The sequence below is a fragment of the Gobius niger genome (genome assembly GCF_951799975.1).
Source record: "Gobius niger genome assembly, chromosome: 16".
NCBI lineage: Eukaryota > Metazoa > Chordata > Actinopteri > Gobiiformes > Gobiidae > Gobius > Gobius niger.
Window position 1 is genome coordinate 21,162,279 of NC_136867.1, and position 20,688 is coordinate 21,182,966.

Sequence of the window (20,688 nt, forward strand, 5' to 3'; positions counted from 1 at the left end):
AAATACGATGTTAATATAAAGTGTAATATTTTGGACATAACAGTAGTACTTCAGTTAGTAGTAGTAGTAGCTTAGGAAAGTACTAGTAGCTGGCTAATCTACTGGACTTTTTGTGGGTAACTTTAATTGAAGAAAGATTTTTTCCAAAGAGGCATATTTCCCTATTTCACTTCTGCTTTACATTTATTTGAAATTAGGCCTATGCATCTTTTATTCTACTTCCATAAGTACAATGCCACAATAGTTATACTACCAGTTGGGAGTAGTTACAGCATTTGTGAGTATAATTATCACTATGCCACTAGTTATACCAGTTGTGCCTGTGAGTGACCAGTGCAGTGAGCAGCTGCTGTGCTCCTCCCTGTTTCCATCTGCGCTGGATTGAAGTACAACTAGGACTATAACTTTTATTCGTTTAAAGTAGTGAAAAGTTGTCAACACTGTAGTTGCACTCAATAATAAAGTAAGCATGTTACTAAGTTTAAAGATGATACTTTATGGACGACTAACTTTATTGATTGTCTTTATTTCCCTTGTTAAAAGTTAACTCCGCGCTATTTCTATTTTAACATACAATTCCTCCGTAGAAAAATATTTCTATATATGGATATGTATCTGTGCAATTCTGGTACATCTATTAATATGTGTTTATTAATTTTACTGACTGCAAATTCCGTGCTGTGTTGAACGTTTTAATTTATCAGTGGGATTAGCGCGGAGACCGTGAATGCGCCATGACAGTTGCTCTGCTCGACTTCCTGCTTCCACAACTTTACTGAACACAGCACTCTCCAGCGGGACAGCCTCCATATCCGCGCTACTTTCACCTCATGCACGCAAACCAGTAAGTCTTTACAATGTTATACTGCCTGGGAGAATCTGTACGATTGCCTTTTCGCGCTAGCTAAACATCATAGGCCCCTAAAGCTAAAGATAGTGTAGCTTCTCTTCCTTAGCCCTTCTTCTTCCCCATAGATTACTGAAGGAGCTATAATAAGAAGCGCCGATGTCCCGATCCGCGCACATGAGTTTGTTGTGGCTGTCAAAAATATCCTATTAGTCTCAAATAACATTCGCAAGATAAAGTTAGCATGCTTCAAACATCATTGGTGATTTGCAATGTGCAAGTTACGCGAGCATGTGGTAAAGACCATGTAAAAATAGTAGGTAGAGCTGGTTTATTTACTCCGTGTTTGTACTGAGCGTAGGATTAGCGTAATAGTTACGTTAATGCGCGGTAAGTTTACGATCTGCCAAGGAGTCCCCTGCCTGCAGCAACTGTCACAGACTTCAACAGGGGGGGGGAGCCTATGTATCTCGCTTTTGAAATTACTGCAATAGATGTTAAAACTAGACAAAAGTTGGTCATATTGCAGCAATGTCCAGTTGCCCGGTAAACCTCAGGACAAGTGGACATATTCACAGGACAGGACTCAGATCTAAAATAAAACAATATTGTGGGATTTGTATATGATGTGAACAATATTGAAAGTAATTTATAGAAAGGGTTGACATTGGAATTTGTGAAGTTATGTGTCTTTCTGTGTGCACACCCTATCCTGTCCTAAAGAGTGAGTGTAAATCATTCGTTTGGGGCAGAAGAATGCAGTTGTGGGGAGAAGTGAGTCATCCAAGCCATGGCTGCTGCTGTATATTTTTCCCCTCAGAATGGATGCCCCTCTTTGTGCATGCGGAGCCAGGGCTCCTCCCGCCTGGAGTTTATAGACCTTGTGTGCCAGTTCTGTTCGTTAGTTTTCCATCTACATCTCCAGAGGGCACACTTCACACTCATTGTTGTTCATGAAATGCATGGCATCTTGCCATTATTTGAGTTTTGAAAGTGTACGTGTCACACAATAGCAGTTCATTTTGAATAAATATATCCGCGGAAAGATGATTAAAATCAACAGGCATGTGGGTGTGCCTACAGCATCTGCATACTAAAGTTTTTCTGCCGTTTGTCATCGTCCTTCTTGTGATTACAAACTAATTAAGTAATCAGGACACACTTTTGATTCTCTAATTACTTTGACATTTTGAGACACTTCTGAGTGGCATCACCGGAATACTCAACATAAAATACATAAAATTCAGGCAAAAGGAGGTTTAATCTTGTGATTCTGAAAGCGCAATCAGGTCACAACAACATGACACAACCTTGGGGCCTGTTTTTCTCTGAAGACTAAAAAAAAGAAGAAGGGAAAAAAACAAATGATGAAAAGGGAATTCTTCATTTGGAATGGTCTTAGCACATGATGATTCCCTTTAATAGCTCCTCTGTGAGTCTTGTCTGTTGTTTGTTAATCGGCTGGCATCCTGTCAAGTCCCTCTCACACTTTCCTCTCATCCGTCTCTCGCTCGTATGCCACTGAAGCTGTTCATTTCCTGTGCTGTATCTCTGGACTCTCTTGTTAATTAGATTCGGTTTGTGCTGTGTGTTTGTTGTCTGTTTTGTTGAGGTGTCGAGCCTGGCCATGCCGCAGCAGGAACAGCAGGACTTCTCGCAGAGCCTGGAGGCTGCCTTCTCATGGATGCAGCAGACTCAAGAGCGACTGAGGGCCAATGACAACACTCAGGGGCCCCGGGACGCCCTGGAAGCCCGGCTCAGGGAGACTGAGGTAATATGCTAACATGCTTGTAATCCAAATTAACAGGGCTGGGTACCGTTACAGTTTTGCCGATACGGTTTTCAATACCGAACAATACTTTTCCCGCTACTTATGCTAAAATATCTGTCGCCTAGAAACAGAAAACCGAACAATAATGTGTGGATGATCTGCAAACCTCCAATGTCAAGAAATGTGTGGAAAAAATGGGAATAACTTATATCGTGAGAAATTGGGGTAAAAGAAAAAAAAAATGTATGTATGTAATATGTAAAAACAATGGGGAATATATTGGGGAAATAGGGAAAATATTAGTTATAAAAAATTAGGGGCCAAAATTGGGATAATGAGGGAAAAATGGGGCAAAATTGGGCAAATGTTTTTGAAAACATGGGAAAAAAATAGGGAAAACATATCTCAAAGAAGAATTAAGTAACTTGTTTACCTTAGTAAATCCCTTTCGTAGTCCCTCTGGGGAAAATACAAGTGTTAATGGGATGATTGGGGGGTCTTTCATCTCCCCTGCTGTTTCTGGCCAGAAAACCACAGTTGCAACTTTCCTACCTCCGGGTCAGAGGTGCAATACACACTAATAGTCTCTAATAGATGAAGAAGCTAACAGAGTAACGGGCAAAACTAACTGCGGGCTTGCACCACTTAAACAGTATTTACAGCCAAGTTTGAGTGAAAAATATTATCTCCATTGTGTAATTGGATGTACAATTTCCCTCACTCCCTTTGTCTTTTCTGTCAGTGTAGTATTTACTCTCACGGAAATGCTACGACATCTGCAGTGGTGCTTATGGCCTATAAGGGCATGAGTTACTTAGTTCTGCTTTAAAAAACTGGGCAAAAAAATAATTTATTTGAGTCATTTCCTTTAATGCTGTAACTGGACCAACAGCATCAAATGGATTTTTTTTTCCTGCTTTCGCTTTTTTTCGATACTAGTAGAACCTAAACTGGTATTGTTTAATGGTATCCAGCCCTACAAACTAATTTCCCTCATTCTTAAACAGTGAAGGAGGGACAAACATTACATTTCAGCCGTTAAAGGAATAGGCCACCGTTTTTACATACTAAAATATGTTCTTACCTCACTTTAGTCGAGTTAATATATCCCCGTCTGGTCTTTGTCCGTGCGCTCTGCCAGGCAAACGGAGCACATACGCAGCCTCTCCCACATGTCACATAGCTCCAAAAAAGCTCACGATAGAAGCTACCAAGCTCTTCCACGTGTTCCCTATTTAAATAAAGTTACGTGAAGTGTTTTCATGCGAAGTATATTTACACAGAAATGTAACGTGTCGATTTTATAAGCAGATAAAAAGGGGGACTATATTGTAAGGCGTAATGATACGAGGAGTAAAACGTCCGCGCAGTAACTCCTAAAGGTTATTGACGGAAGTGAGCGGGGGAAGTCTTTAGGAGTTACTGCGCGGACGTTTTGCTCCTCGTATCATTACGCCTCACAATATAGTCCCCCTTTTTATTTGCTTATAAAATCGACATGCTACATTTCTGTGTAAATATACTTCGCATGAAAACACTTCACATAACTTTATTTAAATAGGGAACACGTGGAAGAGCTTGGTAGCTTCTATCGTGAGCTTTTTCGGAGCTATGTGACATGTGGGAGAGGCTGCGTATGTGCTCCGTTTGCCTGGCAGAGCGCACGGACAAAGACCAGACGGGGATATATTAACACGTCTAAAGTGAGGTAAGAACATATCTTAGTATGTAAAAACGGTGGCCTATTCCTTTAACTTTCTAACTGTGAAAAAGTCACACAACAACAACACACACATTTAGTATAAATGTTTGTGTATTCGTACAGAAAATCCACCATTCGGAGCATGAAGGTCGCATGAAAATTGACCTGGCGATGGTGGCGGCGGAGCAGCTCCTGCAGAACGGTGACGAGGAGCAGAGGAACCACACCCTCGGCCGACTCAGAGAGCTGAAGTCCCAGTGGGAGGAGACGTCCACCTACATCATCCACTGTCACAGGTGCTCCCCAAACTCACTGCCTCCGAAATAATTAGGCCCCGAGGCTGGATTTAATTACATACACACAGTACAACTTTTAACATGTATCTGAGCGAGGCCGGGCTTATGGGCTAAATCAACTTAAATCCGCACGCACAGTAGAAAATGTCAGATGGTGAATAGTAAGCACCTGAGATTGTACCAAAGGGGTTCCCAAAAAATTCAGATAATGTCTTTCCGTCAATCAAAGTCGAGTCAGGGCAAGTTTCTGTCAATTCCGCGATTTATGGTGGATTTGCATATTTGTTTCATCTCGTTGCTTTATTGATGGCAGCGACAGCTTGTGCCTTCATGTGTGGAATTTAAAGTGTATATTAAAGCTTAAATCACCCACTTCACCAGAACAGTTGACATTATTACATGCCAGATTTTGCTAAAGTTTTACGAAGTTTTCCCCGCTTGACATTTTTGTGATTCTTTGTGCAAGACGTCTTGGCTTGGCACAGAGTGTGACAGAAACGTCGGCATGCAGCCATACATTACATAAGGTTCTGACCTAAAAGAAATCAGCCATGTGCACTGTCTTACCTATATAATCAGAAACTTTCACGTAGTTGTAGTCATAAAAGAATAAAGTAGCCCATGAAGCTGGGTAATTGCTCTTTGTTATTTCTAATAATGAAGTGCTAATTGCAGAAGGGACTAAAATGGGCTGACCTGCTGTGCCGCTCCATTATGAGGGAGGGTTTATATCTTCACAGTAATACAGTAATTACGTTGTACCAAGCCAATCTTAATAGCCTATTGTGAATCTGATCCTTGGCTTAATGCACTGCAGATTTTCCTCATGTCCATTGTAACTCTTCCCAGACAGTTTGATGTGCTTAATAGCCTTTATCTTCTGATACTGTATCTTGATAGTTTGTGTCAACCCCTAGTAAACACATTAAAGACCGTGTTTGTGTATGCTGGTCAGCCAACCCTGTGTCCCTTGCAAACAAAATTGGTTTGGAACCTCTTCTACCCAAGCCATCTGCATACTGATTGATGATTACATTAAAGAGGGGGTATTATGCTTTTTTCAGCCACATAGCACCAGTCTATATCACACTACAATGATGACGAAACCTTCTGTTGGTCTGTCAATGCAGTAAATTAGAATAACTGCCTTATATAAAATTGCTCTTTCAAAATGGCGTTAGCAAATGGCTTGAAATAGGCCTCTGTCTCTTTAAGAACCTCTGACCCTTTCCGACACGCCCCCTCCACACGCTGTCTGTGGCATCACAACACTCCGCTTGTCTCAACAGTATTGAAACTACGATCGGTGCATTTTAATTTTTATTGTTGGAAAGGAGCTACTGTTTATCACTTTGTGAACAATGGCCACACAGGATATTATTTGGAGACGAACCTTCCACACCGGACGCTTGGAAGAGGCTCTTGCCTGAAAAATAACTGCTGTTTGGAGGCTATCTCTTTGCATCTGCCATGCCCTATGGATCTCTAACTATACCCCCATGGACTACACCAGGATCTGCAGGAGCCCATACGATTCAAAGACGGACATTATCTGTGCAGGTGGACAATGGTTTTTCGAGGTTACCCCGTTAGCTTGTTATAATCGACTACTGCTCATTGTTGATGAAAAGTCTGCAATAAACCACAAATGTGTAAAGCCAGGCTCATTGTGTGATCATCGTAAAGGCTGCTTCGAGTAGTTGCTGCTTTATTGACGTTATTTGTGCATAATATGCTGCCTGTTTTCAATGAATGTTGTGAAGGTGAAGGTTGTTAGCTTGGCGCGGCTAATAGTGCCTTAGCTCCGGGAGAAAACCACTCGTCTACGACTCACTGTAGATGAAATGTGAGCAATAAACTACGAAATCAACAAGCCCGGCTCAGTGTGTGATCATCATAAAGGCTGCTTCAAGCAGTTGCCTGTTTTAGTGACGTTTTCAATGCATAATATGCTGCTTGTATTCAGTGAATTTTCCCGTTAGCTTATCGCAGCTAGCTTGTTAGCTCCGGGAGAAAACCACTCGGCTACGACTCACTGTAGATGAAATGTGAGCAATAAACTACGAAATCAACAAGCCCGGCTCAGTGTGTGATCATCATAAAGGCTGCTTCAAGCAGTTGCCTGTTTTAGTAACGTTTTCAATGCATAATATGCTGCTTGTATTCAGTGAATTTTCCCGTTAGCTTGTCGCGGCTAGCTTGTTAGCTCCGGGAGAAAGCCACTCGGCTATGACCCATTGTAGATGAAATGTGAGCAATAAACGTCCAAATCAACAAGCCTGGCTCCGTGTGTGATCATTGTTAAACGGTTCTTTATGTGTGTGGTGGTTTTATTGACTTTATGTGTGCATATCTCTCGTTTTCACGTGATGACTCGAGGTTTAGCTTAGCATTAGCTTTCTCCGGAGGCTCTGTGCATCATCAAGGCCCAGCGCAGAACCAGACACTGAAATAAGCGTTCTTGTCACCGGTTTTATAATCCTGGGTGTTTCGGTAACAGAAACACTGATGTGTGTCTTTGTAAAGTCTGCTGTGGCTCCGTTTCACAACACATGAAGCTAATCCTCCATGATGACTCTGTTTACGTCTTAGGGCTAGACACTGCGGGGAGGGGGTTCTGCTGAGGAGCAGTGGTTGGTTACTCGGCTGGTGACGAAAGGTCGGAGGCGTATCCTGGAGGTCGAGGGCGTTTCCTGAAGGAATCAGGCGTTTTATCCCTAAAATGGCCGCCATCAGAGTTTTTACAGATTACTCGAAAATACGTGAATGTGCTAAGGCAACACTTCAGGCATGTTTTTAATGAGGGAATGACTTAATAACATGATGTAAAGCTTGAAAAAGTCGATTTTGCATAATACCCCCCCTTTAATATAACTTTCAAATGGGCCACGCTGTTTTCTGCTTGTCAAATGGGTTTACCTATACATATTTTTTAGTTTGCATAGCTATCTTGAACTTTATTTCGGTTTAGATCACACACACTTATACGACTTACAACAAAGAAAGGCACTTTTTTTTTTAGCTTTATTTGATCAGAATCAGCTCAAATGGTGAAATGGGCCTAAAATGTTAAATTTTCAGCAGTACTACCCCTACATGGGACTCTTGTATTGTATGTTGTCCTCAGTGGTTGGACTAAACAAAGCACCTGGAGGATGCTTGCGATTGAGAGGTGAGCCTACACAAACTCCACAGCTCTACTACTTTAACCTCTTAACCCCCACCTGAACCGAGCACATTTACTCCAGTTTGGCGTTAACAACAAAAAAAGCATTAAAATAGCAACAAAAATGAGGAGGAAAATGCAACAAAAAAATGACAAAAGAGTAATAAAAAATGTGCCAGAAAAGCAACAACAACGCAACAAAAAAGTGACAAAACGTGACAAAAACGTGGCATAAACACAACTAAAATGCAACAAAAACATGACAAAACCTAAACAAAAACGCCTAAAATGTGACAAAAACGCAGTGACAATGTGGTTAAAAAGTTACAATCAGTTTTGTAGGCCTTAGCTTTCAAATGAGGCATTATACTGTTGCTTCCCAGTCGAGAAGCTTTTAGATTTGGGTAAAGTCGAACTGGAGAAAATGCGCTCGGGTCACGTAAGAGGTTAAGAATGCAATAAGAAAATGACCAGATGTCTGAATCGAGCTGCCAACCACCGGCTTTATGAGTGAAGGTCTCTACCAGCCGTACGACTTTTAACCTCTTCCACCTTGTTTTACCGACAGTCGGATCGAGTGGGTGTGGCTGCACTGGAGCGAGTATCTGAAGGCCTACGAGGAGTTCGAGCTTTGGCTGTTTCGACAGCAGCGCGCCCTGGCTCTGGGCGTTGAGCTGCAGCTCGGGGTGAAGGAGAAGCTGTGGCAGGTGGACCAGCAGAGGGTGCAGGTCAGCGACATCCACAGCCAGGGGGCGCTATTGCAGCGGCTCCTGGATGAGGCGGGCGCGCTGCACACCAGAACTCAGGACCCAAGCGTGGACCCCGAGGCCCAGGAGAGGATGCAGAGGGATTACAATGATGTACGGGACCAGGCTGAGGTAAGCTTTGGGTATTTATTGTTGGTAACAGTCCTAAAGTTATGCTCGGTCATCTTTTTGTGCTTTTAACCAATGTGCATGGTTGAAACGCTATAAAAATAAGCACAGTGCTGCCAACTGAGCATTTACTTGTTTGCTCCATGTTGCTAATAGTCTCAGCGCTCCTTAACCAGGGTTCGTACAGTCATGGAAATCCTGGAAAAGTTTTGGAGTTTTAAGAAACTTACTTGGCAATCCTAAAATATAATGGAACAAACTAATAGGTCTAAATCCAAAGTAAATCAGGAATCACGGCACACATTTTCATTCAGGCAGTGGCCTGTAGCGGCGACACGTGCACAGCTAATGCAAGCTAAAATTATGAAAATTATGCATTTATAGAGGAATATATCGGAGCTGGCTTCATGAATACACAAACACAAGACCAGGGGATGCAGTGGATCTGTGAAAGTTTACGTCAGGATGGTGATTGTTAGCCATGCATAACCGTGGAAATACAGACCATGTGAATTTGGAGATGGACTTTTCCTCAGAGGAGAAAAGAATCAAGAATCAAAAATCAAGAATGTAGGTGTTTAAATTGGCGACATTAGACCATGAGGACTCCAGTGCTTTATACTTGGATGTTCTTTGGCAATAAAGTAACAACACGACTATACCAGGTACTGTGCGCGCTGGAGAAGTTATGGAGAAGTCGTGGAAAAGTCATGGAAAACCTCAAAAGGAAATCTGTACGAACCTTGTTTAACAGTTTAAGTGTCACTGTTGACTGTGCATAAGTGACTTCCTGTTTCGATCCAGCACGGCAAAAATAAAAGTGCACAGCTCGTCTCATTGATTAGTTCAGCAGGTACCTGCAATATTAAAGGAATATAATTAAAAGCACACATTTTAAGTGTTTTGCCTGTTCATAATTAGGCAGAAGAAAGTTGAACTAATGAACTGCTGAACTAATTAATAAGTTGGTGCTTTTATTTTGGCGTGCTGGATCGAAACAGGAAGTCCCTTCTTGGGGGCATTGTTATGATTTGAAGTTAATGTTTGAGTCAATTGTGACACTTAAACTGTTAAACAGGGTTCATACAGATTTCCTTTTGAGGTTTTCCATGACTTTTCGAGAGCGCACTGTACCTGGTATAGTCGTGGTAGAGTCAATTGTAAGTAGAAGGTGATTAAATCCACACATTTCTTTTCATTTACGTGTTCTACACACTTTGTTTTAAGTTCAGGGAGTTCAAATTTATTTATAAAAAGGCTTATTTAAATTGTGCGAAAACCCCGGGAGAAGCTGATGGGAAAGATCATAGTTAGATGGGATTGTAACTGCCTGAACCAACAAAATGTCACACTAGAATTACTGTATTTTCAAATGATGTATCCAGTGGACAGGCTGATTCCATTTTGCCTTATAATGCTAGCACAAATATCACACTCATCTTGTTATCGCATACACTTGCTGCCGAAAATGCCACTTAAAATGCCAAAACAATCAACGGAGCGAGTAAATCGGCACTATCACACTCAAAACAACTCTGCCACTGTGCGGTTATTACCAGAGGTGTCTGAGGAGGCAAAATATTTATATTTATATAAGTAATTATACTCATATATACATTTTGCTTAAAAAAAAGATGAATATACTCCAAAAGGCACATTTACTTAGTTACTTCTACACTCATTACTAACCCTGAAGCACAGATGCATCCTCTGTCTAGCGTTTAGTCACACCTCTAAGTATTCATGAGATGCTGCCAAGCTCTGTCAGAGTAAAGATAAATTTGCTATTTAATGCTCGTCGACAGTTTAATAATAATATGCCAAAAGATCCACACCAATTTAAAATCTAAGAATAGCCGCTTTCTTCTTTATTTCCTTACTTACTCTCTCTTTCTTGAAGCAAACTTTCAAACTGCGATCTTTACTTCATTTACATTTAGAGTAGATGGACACTTCCTGTAGAGAGCTTTTTGTTTTGGTCTTCCTCCCTGCCTTATTCTTTTCTCCGCTCGTCTCTCACAATCGCCCACGCCTATCAATACCTTTATTTTCAATTAGAATAAATCCACTTTTAGTGATTCACTGCGATTTGTAAGAAGATATTTAAATAATTCCTTGTTTTTAAGGGGTAATTGTCCCTTCTTTAATGCGCCACCCACCTGCCTCCTTTGTCTCATCCACGGCACTTTGCACTTCAGTGTGTCTGTAGAGAAACAAAATCAGCTCCACCGCTCACGGATCCCCAAATAGGAAGTTAGTGATGTACGCTCATTCTCTCCGTTTGAAAGACATACAAGACAGGAATCTAAAAATTACCGCACCGTTTGTCTCCCGCTGTGCCAGGAGCGGCTGTCACTGCTTCAGAAGATTGCCGAGGAGCACCAGAGTTACCAGGGCTGCGTGCAGAGGTTCCAGTCCTGGCTGCTGTCAAAAACCAGGGAGCTGACAGAGCTGATGGAGAGGGATGACCCGGCGGAGAACAAGCTGCAGGCGCTAAAAGTGAGCTGAAAAATGCTCCCATATATTTGTTGTATTACCCTTTGCCTAGAATAATTGTTCTCCAAGTTTTCATGCCAAGTATTATCTAAAAAAAAATGTTTGGCTTTCCAAGTATCACCAGTCCTAGATCATGATCAATTCAGGGTCTAAAATAGGCATATATATTGGACTAAATAATGTCTAATTGGGATTTAAACTGAAATGCATTACTAAACCATTGCCAGCTCTAATTATAATGAATAAAGTCTAAAATTGCAAATGAGTACCGTAGTACCACCTGAGGAAGCCCAAGTACCACCGGTTGTACTCTACCACAGTTTTAGACCATGTTAATACATTTCTTTGAGCAAATGAGCCAGTATTTTTATATTTTTTTCTGCCAAATATTATTAGGATAAGACACATTCCCCAGTTTTGATAACTTTAATAACTACCCAACCCTGTTTACCACATGGGGTATTGCATATTGCACTAGAAGTGGTCAGGATACTACATATGACAGTTGACTAGAGAAGGAAAATTATTTTAAAGCAGAACTAAGTAACTTGTTTACCTTAATAAATCCTTTCCTTTGTCCCTCGGGGGGTAATACAAGAGTTAATGGGATGATTGGGGGGTCTTTCATCTCCCCCTGGTGTCTCTGACCAGGAAACCACAATTGCAACTTTCTCAATACACATTAATAGTATCACAAGGAAGAAACTAACAGGCAAAACTAACTGCGGACTCGCACCACTTAAACAGTATTTACAGGCAAGTTTGAGTGAAAAGAATGATCTCCATTGTGTAATTGGATGTACAATATCCCTCTCTCCCTTTGTCTTTTCTGTCAGCGTAGTATTTACTCTCACGGACAATTAATGAGTGAAAAAAGCAACTTAGTTCTGCTTTAAAACACATTAGCACTTTACTTAAAAATAGAGATATATATACAGTATAATCTTCATCATTAATGGTGATTTAAGTTCTAACTGGAGGATATATGCCACTTTTTACTTAGTTCAATATATTAGACTTACTTGTTGTCTAATAGTGAATATTAGTGTTTTATCTCTGCAATAAAAAAAGCCTTTTGTGGTATTCAAATTTATTTAATCTGTATATTGTGTTAAATATCAATATAACTTCACAGTATATTCTTCCTGAAAGTTAGAAAACATTCAGTCATTTAGTTTGTTATATTTATGGCCTGTAACAACTGATGCACAGTTAATCTCAGCTATTTTATAATTACTTCCAATTACTTCTATGTTGTTGCTCCGAGTCCGCATTGATGATCACCCAGTTAATTTTGCCAAATTGCCCAGTCCTGCTCATTATCTTATCTGCTCTTCTTTCTTAAACCGGTCCAAGCTCCGCAGTGTTTTGCCTCACGCTACGAAAGTGTGTTGCCAGCGCAGTCGGCGAAACTCTCCAAATCTCCTCACAGTACGTTTCCCCCTTTTTCAATTTGATTTACAGATCTTGGACGACAGCGTGGCCAGCGAGGAGAAGACTTTGCTGCACATCGAGTCTCTCGCAGAGACGGTGCGGGCCAACACATCACCAGCCGGGGCGGAGCAGGTGTGTGGAGATGTATTAGCAGCCAAATAAGTAATCATTTTAAATGTAATAAGCTGATAACGTAATAAAATGCCAAAACCTTCAATGATGGTGGTTTGGCTGAATTTGTCTCAATAATGTGAGGAGTTACAGCATTTTAATTTGCTAAAATGGTGGATTTTTTAATTTTTAATTTTTTTCCCCCACAGAAATGGCCTTTCGGGATTCAAATTAAAATTCCTCTGCAGCCTGATCAGACTTTAACAAGGCTCACATTATTCAAATAAAGTTTAGATGTTATTGGCTCAAAAGTTATATTACATTTAGTGCTGGTCCTACGCCTTTTTGCTTTTCAATCAATTTTGTCGATGCCAATACAAAGTACCAGTATAACACAACAGGGTGTGATTAAAAACAAAAGCTGAACCTTATACGTGGCCAATTATGCAAAGTAAACAGAGTTCTTATGATAAGTTATTTCTGCTCAAGTCTGGTAAAGTTCTGCTTCTACTCTAAAGACTCAGTAAAGGCATCAAAGAAGTAACATGAATCGTTTCAGCACAGTTGGTTTGGTTACTAATCAATACTTAGATTACATAGAAAATCCATTATATCATTATAAAATCCGACACCAGTATTAGTATCGCCCCCTAATTGCATTATTGTCATGTTATTATGGTATTGGCTTATATATTTAGAATGAGCTATTATTGAGTTATCAGCTGCTCTAACATTATATGTCCCTACAAGGTGGCCGAGGAGGCCGAGGAGCTGCGTCTGGGCTGGCAGCGGCTCAGACAGGGGCTGTGTGAGGCAGAGGAGGGTTTGAGGGCCAGCCTGGACTCCCACCGTCAGTACATGTCCCGCTGCCAGAGACTCGGGGAGGACATCACTCGCCTCCATCAGCTCCTGCTGGGTCTGGAGCAGGAGCTGGAGCAGGGCCGCCAGACTGGGGATCCTGCCGGACGCTCAGAGGAGCAGATGGTGGGCCAGTGGAGGACGTACACGGTGAGGGCAGGGTGAACTTTTAACTCAGATGTTCAGGTCCAGGAAGTTTGGGTTTTTTGGAGCTCACGAGGCTTTGTTGATTTGCCCCCAGCATAATGGTTATTCTAGTCCAACTATTTGTTTTGTCTATATTCAGGCGAGCTTTGTTTGCATTTTCATCTCTCAAACAGTTTCAATGGCTGCAGATTAGACTACAAATTTCACTCACAATGATTAGAAAAACATATGAAAACTGTCATCAACTTTAAGAACCTTGTGTGGGATTGTAGCAGCCCTGTTTATTTTGCACATTTTACAAACTAATATTTACCCTTCCAATTACTGATTATTCCAACTGTATCCACCCTATAAACCTATATTGTGCCCATTCTCTCTCTCTCATTTACACAGAAAAGTAGCTGCTCTGCCGATTACAGTGTTCAATGATGACTCCCTGTTATTTCAGTGTTATGTCACTGCCTTCTTATTTAAAAGGCTTTTTCAATGGTATATCAGTGATTTTACATCGTTTTGCATTGTGATTGACATAAACATAATGACAGCCTTCTTACGTGCTGTTGTTTTCTTTGTTGGCAGCAAACTTTTCAGCTTCAGCTACTTTTTAGCTTTGTCAGTGCATTCTTCCTGTGAGGCTCACAATAACATGTTTTTGTTCGCCTTTCTTACCTTTTCTAATGGCAGCTTTAGTGACAAAAAGTTTTCTGTGGCACAAAACTGTGAAGATAGACATGTTTTGGTACATTTGGAGCTGCCTGAAATGGCACCCCATTATAAAGCCGTTCTCTTCTATGGATGGATGGCTGCCTTACTAAAATATTTATCACTTATCTTTTACTACTATCTACCACGCCTAGCTGTCATTATAACCACTATCCCACGCTGCTTGCCCCAACATGACAACTTTATTACAAATTCTTTACCTCCATCGCCATAATTTTTTTTACAGCTTACAAACAGCGTGTCATCTGTCTAACAGCAGCTCGACTGAATGCTTTAGAAATGTTTGTCACATTTTCTGCAGGTGGCCGTGTCGTCCTGGAGAGCAAATTTACGGGGATTATATATAATTGTGGTTTATTTTCACAACATGTTATAAAATCAAGATATAGTTCACAGTTCTCAATTTTTTTTTCGTTTTGGTGGATTTTTAGAGATTATTATTTTGCCAGCCTGCACCAGTCTCCACTGTGCTTTCTCAAATGGAGAATTGTACAACCAAAGTTTTGTCGTGAGTTTCAGGAGAAGACGGCGTGTGTGCTGCTGAGGTGAGGGCAGATCGTGAGCGGTGTTTATTTCCACAAAAAAAGGGCAAAGAAAGTCAAATGCGTCCTGTTCATGTCTGTGCTCTGTTGCTTTGGATTCTGGCGGTGCGGCGGGCGCTGATGTTGTATTTTGTTGCACCCGACAGAGTATCAGAGTATCAAAGTATCAGGCAGTGTGCCCCCGGCTAAAGACTTACATGGAGTAGTCCCTGTAGTTTAGCATGGTAAGTTAAATTAGTAAATGAAGTAAATGAATTAAACAAATATGAAGTATGTGGGACTCATGGTAGACGGGGTTAAACAACTCGCACCGTGCATCACAGCACTCGCATTTATGCTATTGTGAGAATATCACATTGAGATGTCATGTCTGTCATGAACGGGTCTTGAGTGTAACTGCAGTCTCTATATTCGTGCATGACAGCACTTCGGACCCGAAATAACAACTTTTTGAGTGACCGTGCAGGATTTTAGAGGCCGTTGTGGTGAACAGGTCTGAGCTCATTCTACACATTAGGACATTGCTGGAACATGTAGGTGGATGAAAATACTTTAACATTTACTTTAACATTTTTAATCTCCATATAGTCCCTTTAACCAATCACAGGAAAGTGTGAACTCTTAAAAGAAGCAGATAGCTTTCATGTCCTCTTGAAGGTAACATAGATACTAAAGCCAGCGCACACTAGAACGCAGTGCATCGTGGCACGCCATCTGACACGCATCCATGTGGGATTTCAAAACCCACTAGAGCGCGCCGCGTCACGGCACTTCAGAGGCTTTTCTCAAACCGTGCAGGGCTTTAAACATGTGATTTATACATTTATTATGAATAAAAGTAGACATGTATGTCTGTGTTGCAAGAGAGAGAGCAAACGTGGCTCTTTTTTGCAGGTTAATAACGAGTTGGCAACAGACACAAGTTTATCATGCTTCCTGATGCATGAGCCCTGGTGATGGTTTCTCTTTCTCTCGTCCCTTTACGGCGGTCTCTTTGTCTGTCACTGGCCAGACTCATCTGAGCGTCTGCAGAATGGTTAAAAGTGTGTGTTTTCCTCCGCGGTGCCGCGTCTGAATTCAGCTGAATCGTGGTGCGGGATCGAGTGTCGCTGCATGTCGCTGCAGCCTCGGTGTTCTCTTATAGAAAATAAAGGAGACGGTTCTTTTGCCGTTCGTCTTAAAGGAACAGGCCATCGTTTTTTCCATACTGAGATATGTTCTTATCTGAGCTTAGACGAGTTGATACGTACCTGTCTGGTCTTTGTGCGTGGCCATGGAAGAGCATGGCCGCTTCTAACTTCACCCTGTTTGGAGCTATAGGAATACATTAGGAGAGGCCAAATGCTAACAACATCTTTGATCGTTTTGCATGACTGAGGGCACGCACAAAGACCAGACAGTTACGCATCAACTTGTCTAAGCTCAGGCAAGAACATATCTCAGTATGTAAAAACGGTGGCCTGTTCCTTTAAGTGCACATGAATTGTGATCTAATTCGAAGAAAATTGTTCTATTAACCCTCAGATGACCCTTTAAAAAAAGTTACATTCAGCTCCCTGAGGCCCAAAACATGGCCTCTACATTTAACAGCCATAAATCTAATTACAAATGTTAGTTTGAAATTGTGTTTTGTGAGCCTCCGCCTCATACTTGTGCAAAGGCTGGTGCTTGAGAAAGGTGTGATGCATTCTCTGCAGGTTACCAGTGTCTTCCGTACCCCACCAAGAAGCAAGAAACGTGGAATAAATCTCCCAAGCAAGCAGGGTTGAGTTCTGAAGTGCGAGGGAGAGATTTGCGGCGGTAGAATCAGCATGAGACAGTTCAGAGAGGGGCTTTGTCAAAGGAGGGCCGGGGTTGGCGATGGGAGTCTAACTGGGTGTGACGGGAATGGACAATGATGTGGCGGACTGCTCCTGTGTTTGTCACCCGCTGCAATGATAGGCTGTCACCTCGTAATGGTGGAGCCTGTTTGTTTTCACTTTGAGGTTACAAGGGAGGAATGATAAATACTCTGGGCTACATTAGGTGGAAGCTGCTGTGTGCTGTGCTTGGGATGCAAAAGATGGCACGATCCAGGAGGGAACTGAATTGCTATATGAATAACAACGCCGACTTTGTTTAAGATATTTGAATCAAACTTATTTATATAGCACATTAAAAACGACCACTGTTGACCAAAGTGCTTCACAAAGGCCTTTAAAACATATAATAAAGAAAGACAATACACAATATACAAGCAGCAAAGCACTAACAGCTTAGATTTTGGACATGATGCATGTTCTAGACAGTGTTAAAAGCTTTTAAATTGATCAAGCATCTGTGGATCAGCATTTCATTCCACAGTTCGGGAGCTGCAACAGAGGAAGCCCTGTCCCCTTTGGTCACACGCTTGGAGAGAGGAACCTTCAGCAGCAGCTTATCTGCAGATCTCTAGCAAGAGTGTGACGCAAAAGAACCTCAGACAAATACAAAGGAGCAGTGCCATGGAGACATTTAAAAACAATAAGCAAAATGAACAGGAAGCCAATGAAGCGCAGTTAACACAGGAGTGATATGCTGTCGCTTTTTGGTCCCTGTAAGGAGACGGGCAGCTGCGTTTCGTATCGTCTTGAGGAATCAAATTGAACGCTGATCAAGACCAATATACACAGAATTACAATAATCGCAAAGTTATGAATTAATGAATGACTTTCTCGAAGTCACCAGCAGGTAGACAGCCTTTGACCTTGCTTAGAGTTTAAGGTGGAAAAGGCTCAACATGATTTATATGTTTGGTATATTTTCACAAACACTCCGAGATTCCTTGCAAAACAATGACAGAAGGAGGCCAGAGGGCCAATGGCACTGTCACTGTTGTCAAGGACAAGTTTTACAAATATTACAATTTCTGTCTTATCCTATCTAAAGACTTAATTTCTTGGAGACAAGGGTCTCTGCTCCTCCAGTGAGCAAAGAAAATATACTGTTGAAATGAATTGAAATTGAAATTAATAATGGAATATATTATCAAATTTTTTTTTTACTGTGTAACGTAGTAAAATATACAATGAAACGGCGGTTGTAAGACTTTCACTAATCTCAAGAGAGACTGACAGCATGTATTACTACAAATATACATTTCTCTTCTCTTTCTGTCTTTGAGCTCTGAGGAAGTTGTCTTCTACAGATTGGTCACGCTCATGACTCAGTCTCGCTCTGAGCAGCTGTTCAAAAGGGACATCAGTATTAAAGTTAATCGCAGTGTTGACAGACCCGTGCCATAAAAGAAGACTTTTGTAAGGGAACAACTTTTGAACTTGCGACTTACTTTTCTCCTGTTGTCCATGTTTCTCCAGACACACCTGGAGTTAACTTGTGCGCCCCGCTGCTGCGCTGTTATGTGGTTGACGTTAATAGCGGTGTTGAATTGTGGTCTGAGTGCCCTTGTGTCTTTTCAGGGTGTGAAGAACACTTTGGTCGGAGAGGAGTCCCAGGTGGAGCATCTCAAAGCTCAACTCAAAGACCTCTTTAGATTCTCCGAGGACTCGCGACACCTGTCAGACGACGTGCTCGCTGTGGTTAAGGAGCATCAAAGGTTTGTCACACATTTCATTCGTGGTCTGAATGTGGCACTCTCACAGCTGTAAAATGATACACTCTTCCGCTGATAAATAAGTACCGTATTTTCCGGACTATGAGCCACCAGCCAAAAAAATGCATACTGAAAAAGAAAAAAACATATATAAGTCGCTCTGGAGTAGATGTCGCACCAGCCTTGGCAACTATCTGGGCATGGAGGCGTAGCTGCACTGTTGACAAGCCTCTCCCGGCAGCTCGTTGTTCAAACACCCATTTGCTAACTCGTTCCGCTAGCTGTGGCCATCTAGCTTTTAGTCTGTGATTATCTTTTTTTGGTTTCTTCTTTGCAATAAGAGTAACCTCCGCTTTTTGCCAGGCCCTCATTAGTTTCTCACTCACTCCAAACTTAGCCTTTTCAGTGGTGCAGTAAGTATGTAAGTTCTTTATTTGTCATGGCAGTGCCTGTCAGTGTGAAAATAACACACGTGAAAATTGAAATTATATATTTTGATATATAAGTCGCACCTGAGTATACAGTGGTATGAGTGATCTTCTTGAATGCCGACTGTAACAAGTGAATTTCTCCTTTGTGAGATCAATAAAGGATTATCTTATCTTATCTTATCAAAGGTTTGGGCACCCCTGTAAATTTTCATGATTTTCCTCAATAAATCATCGGTTGTCTGGATAAGAAGGTGATGTTGTAGGTCTTTGGAGCTGGTCCGTGGGTTGACTGTGACTGTTCTCACCATCCTGCGCCTCTGCTTATCTGAGATTGTTCTTAGTCTGCCACTTCGGGCCTTAATTAGAACTGTGCCTCTGGTCTTCCAATTCCTCACAATGTTCCTCACAGTTGAAACTGAGAACTTAAATCTCTGAGACAGCTTTCTGTATCCTTCCCCTAAACCATGATGGTGAACAATCATTGTTTTCAGGTCATCTGAGTGTTGTTTTGAGGCTCCCATGTTGCCACTCTTCAGAGAAGATGCAAAGAGGAGAAACACTTGCAATTGGCCTCCTTAAATACCCTTTCTCATGACTGGATTCACCATTGTATGGAGGTCACTGAGGTTACCAAACCAATTTTGAGATCTAGTAATTGGTGCTAAAGGTATTAAAATGAAATCACAAGTGGGTGCCTAAATTTATGGGCATGCCTAGTTTTGTTTAAACAATTCTTGCACACTTTCCATAAATCAAATATATACTTTATTTCACTTCTCAAATATCACTGTGTTTGTCTCCTACATGATATATTTAATTGAAATTTCTTTCTCCAGACAACCAATGATTTATAAAGGAAAATCATGAAAATTTTCCGGGCTACCCAAACCTTTGTGTACCACCGTAAGTCGCAACCCCGGCCAAACTAAGAGAAAAGTGTGACTTATAGACATATACGTAAGTGGGTAATGTTAATATGAATTCCACCAATCAGGTAGAGCAACAGGGCCCAGGGAATAGCATAAATGCATAACATACAAAACTGTATGTGTATTACTATGCACGTAGGACACAAATCATTTTATTTTGATGTGTTTGAAGCCTGCATCTGCACGTATGGTCATCGCGTTTTGTCTGATTTCGACTGTTTCTAAAATATTAGTGCCATTACTCTCCTTCTGACTGTGCCGTGTCTTTCAGTGTGAAATGCCGAGCGGTGCGTCTGTGCTCGGAGTCCGAGTCTGGCCTGAGGAGCACTCTGCATGACCCTCTGCTGCTGTTCTCTCAGTGGAGCCACCAGGTTTCACAGGCACTGGAGGCCGAGGTCACCGACTTCTCACACATCGCTCTGCTCGTCCAGAAGATCGAGGTAGACACGCAAAGCTTCAACCGAGCAAGAAACTACCTGATCAGAAATAGAATTGGCATTGTTGTTTGCTATTTGTAGAGGAGCAAGAAGTGGCGCCCCCTGGCTCCATTGACATAAAACAAGCTGGACAGGGCTTGTGCCTAACATTATATTTCTTCTTTTTTGTATCATAAACACATAAAAGGTACTGTTCAAGAAAAAATGCTTAACATTCAGGGGTAGAATGTGGCTTTTTCCGCACCAGCACCTTCACAAAACATTCTAATGGAACGAGATGATCATTTACTTACCTCAGAAGGGAGGAATTCACTTGCTGAGGCGTGTATTAAAAGCAGAATTGTGCTAAACG

The 20,688-nt window shown here is 41.5% G+C and overlaps 1 protein-coding gene across 1 annotated transcript in view; it reads left to right on the top strand.

The window, feature by feature from the left end:
- Nucleotides 1–737: 737 nt before the first annotated feature.
- Nucleotides 738–20,688, top strand: part of syne3 (spectrin repeat containing, nuclear envelope family member 3) — a 37,509-nt gene continuing 17,558 nt past the window's right edge. The window contains exons 1-9 of the mRNA XM_079573377.1: nucleotides 738–844; nucleotides 2,460–2,618; nucleotides 4,444–4,616; nucleotides 8,351–8,660; nucleotides 11,001–11,156; nucleotides 12,618–12,719; nucleotides 13,449–13,706; nucleotides 18,406–18,542; nucleotides 20,171–20,339. Coding sequence (XP_079429503.1) covers nucleotides 2,475–2,618; nucleotides 4,444–4,616; nucleotides 8,351–8,660; nucleotides 11,001–11,156; nucleotides 12,618–12,719; nucleotides 13,449–13,706; nucleotides 18,406–18,542; nucleotides 20,171–20,339 — 1,449 coding nt within the window. The 5' untranslated portion in view covers nucleotides 738–844; nucleotides 2,460–2,474. The remainder of the gene's footprint in view (nucleotides 845–2,459; nucleotides 2,619–4,443; nucleotides 4,617–8,350; nucleotides 8,661–11,000; nucleotides 11,157–12,617; nucleotides 12,720–13,448; nucleotides 13,707–18,405; nucleotides 18,543–20,170; nucleotides 20,340–20,688) is intronic.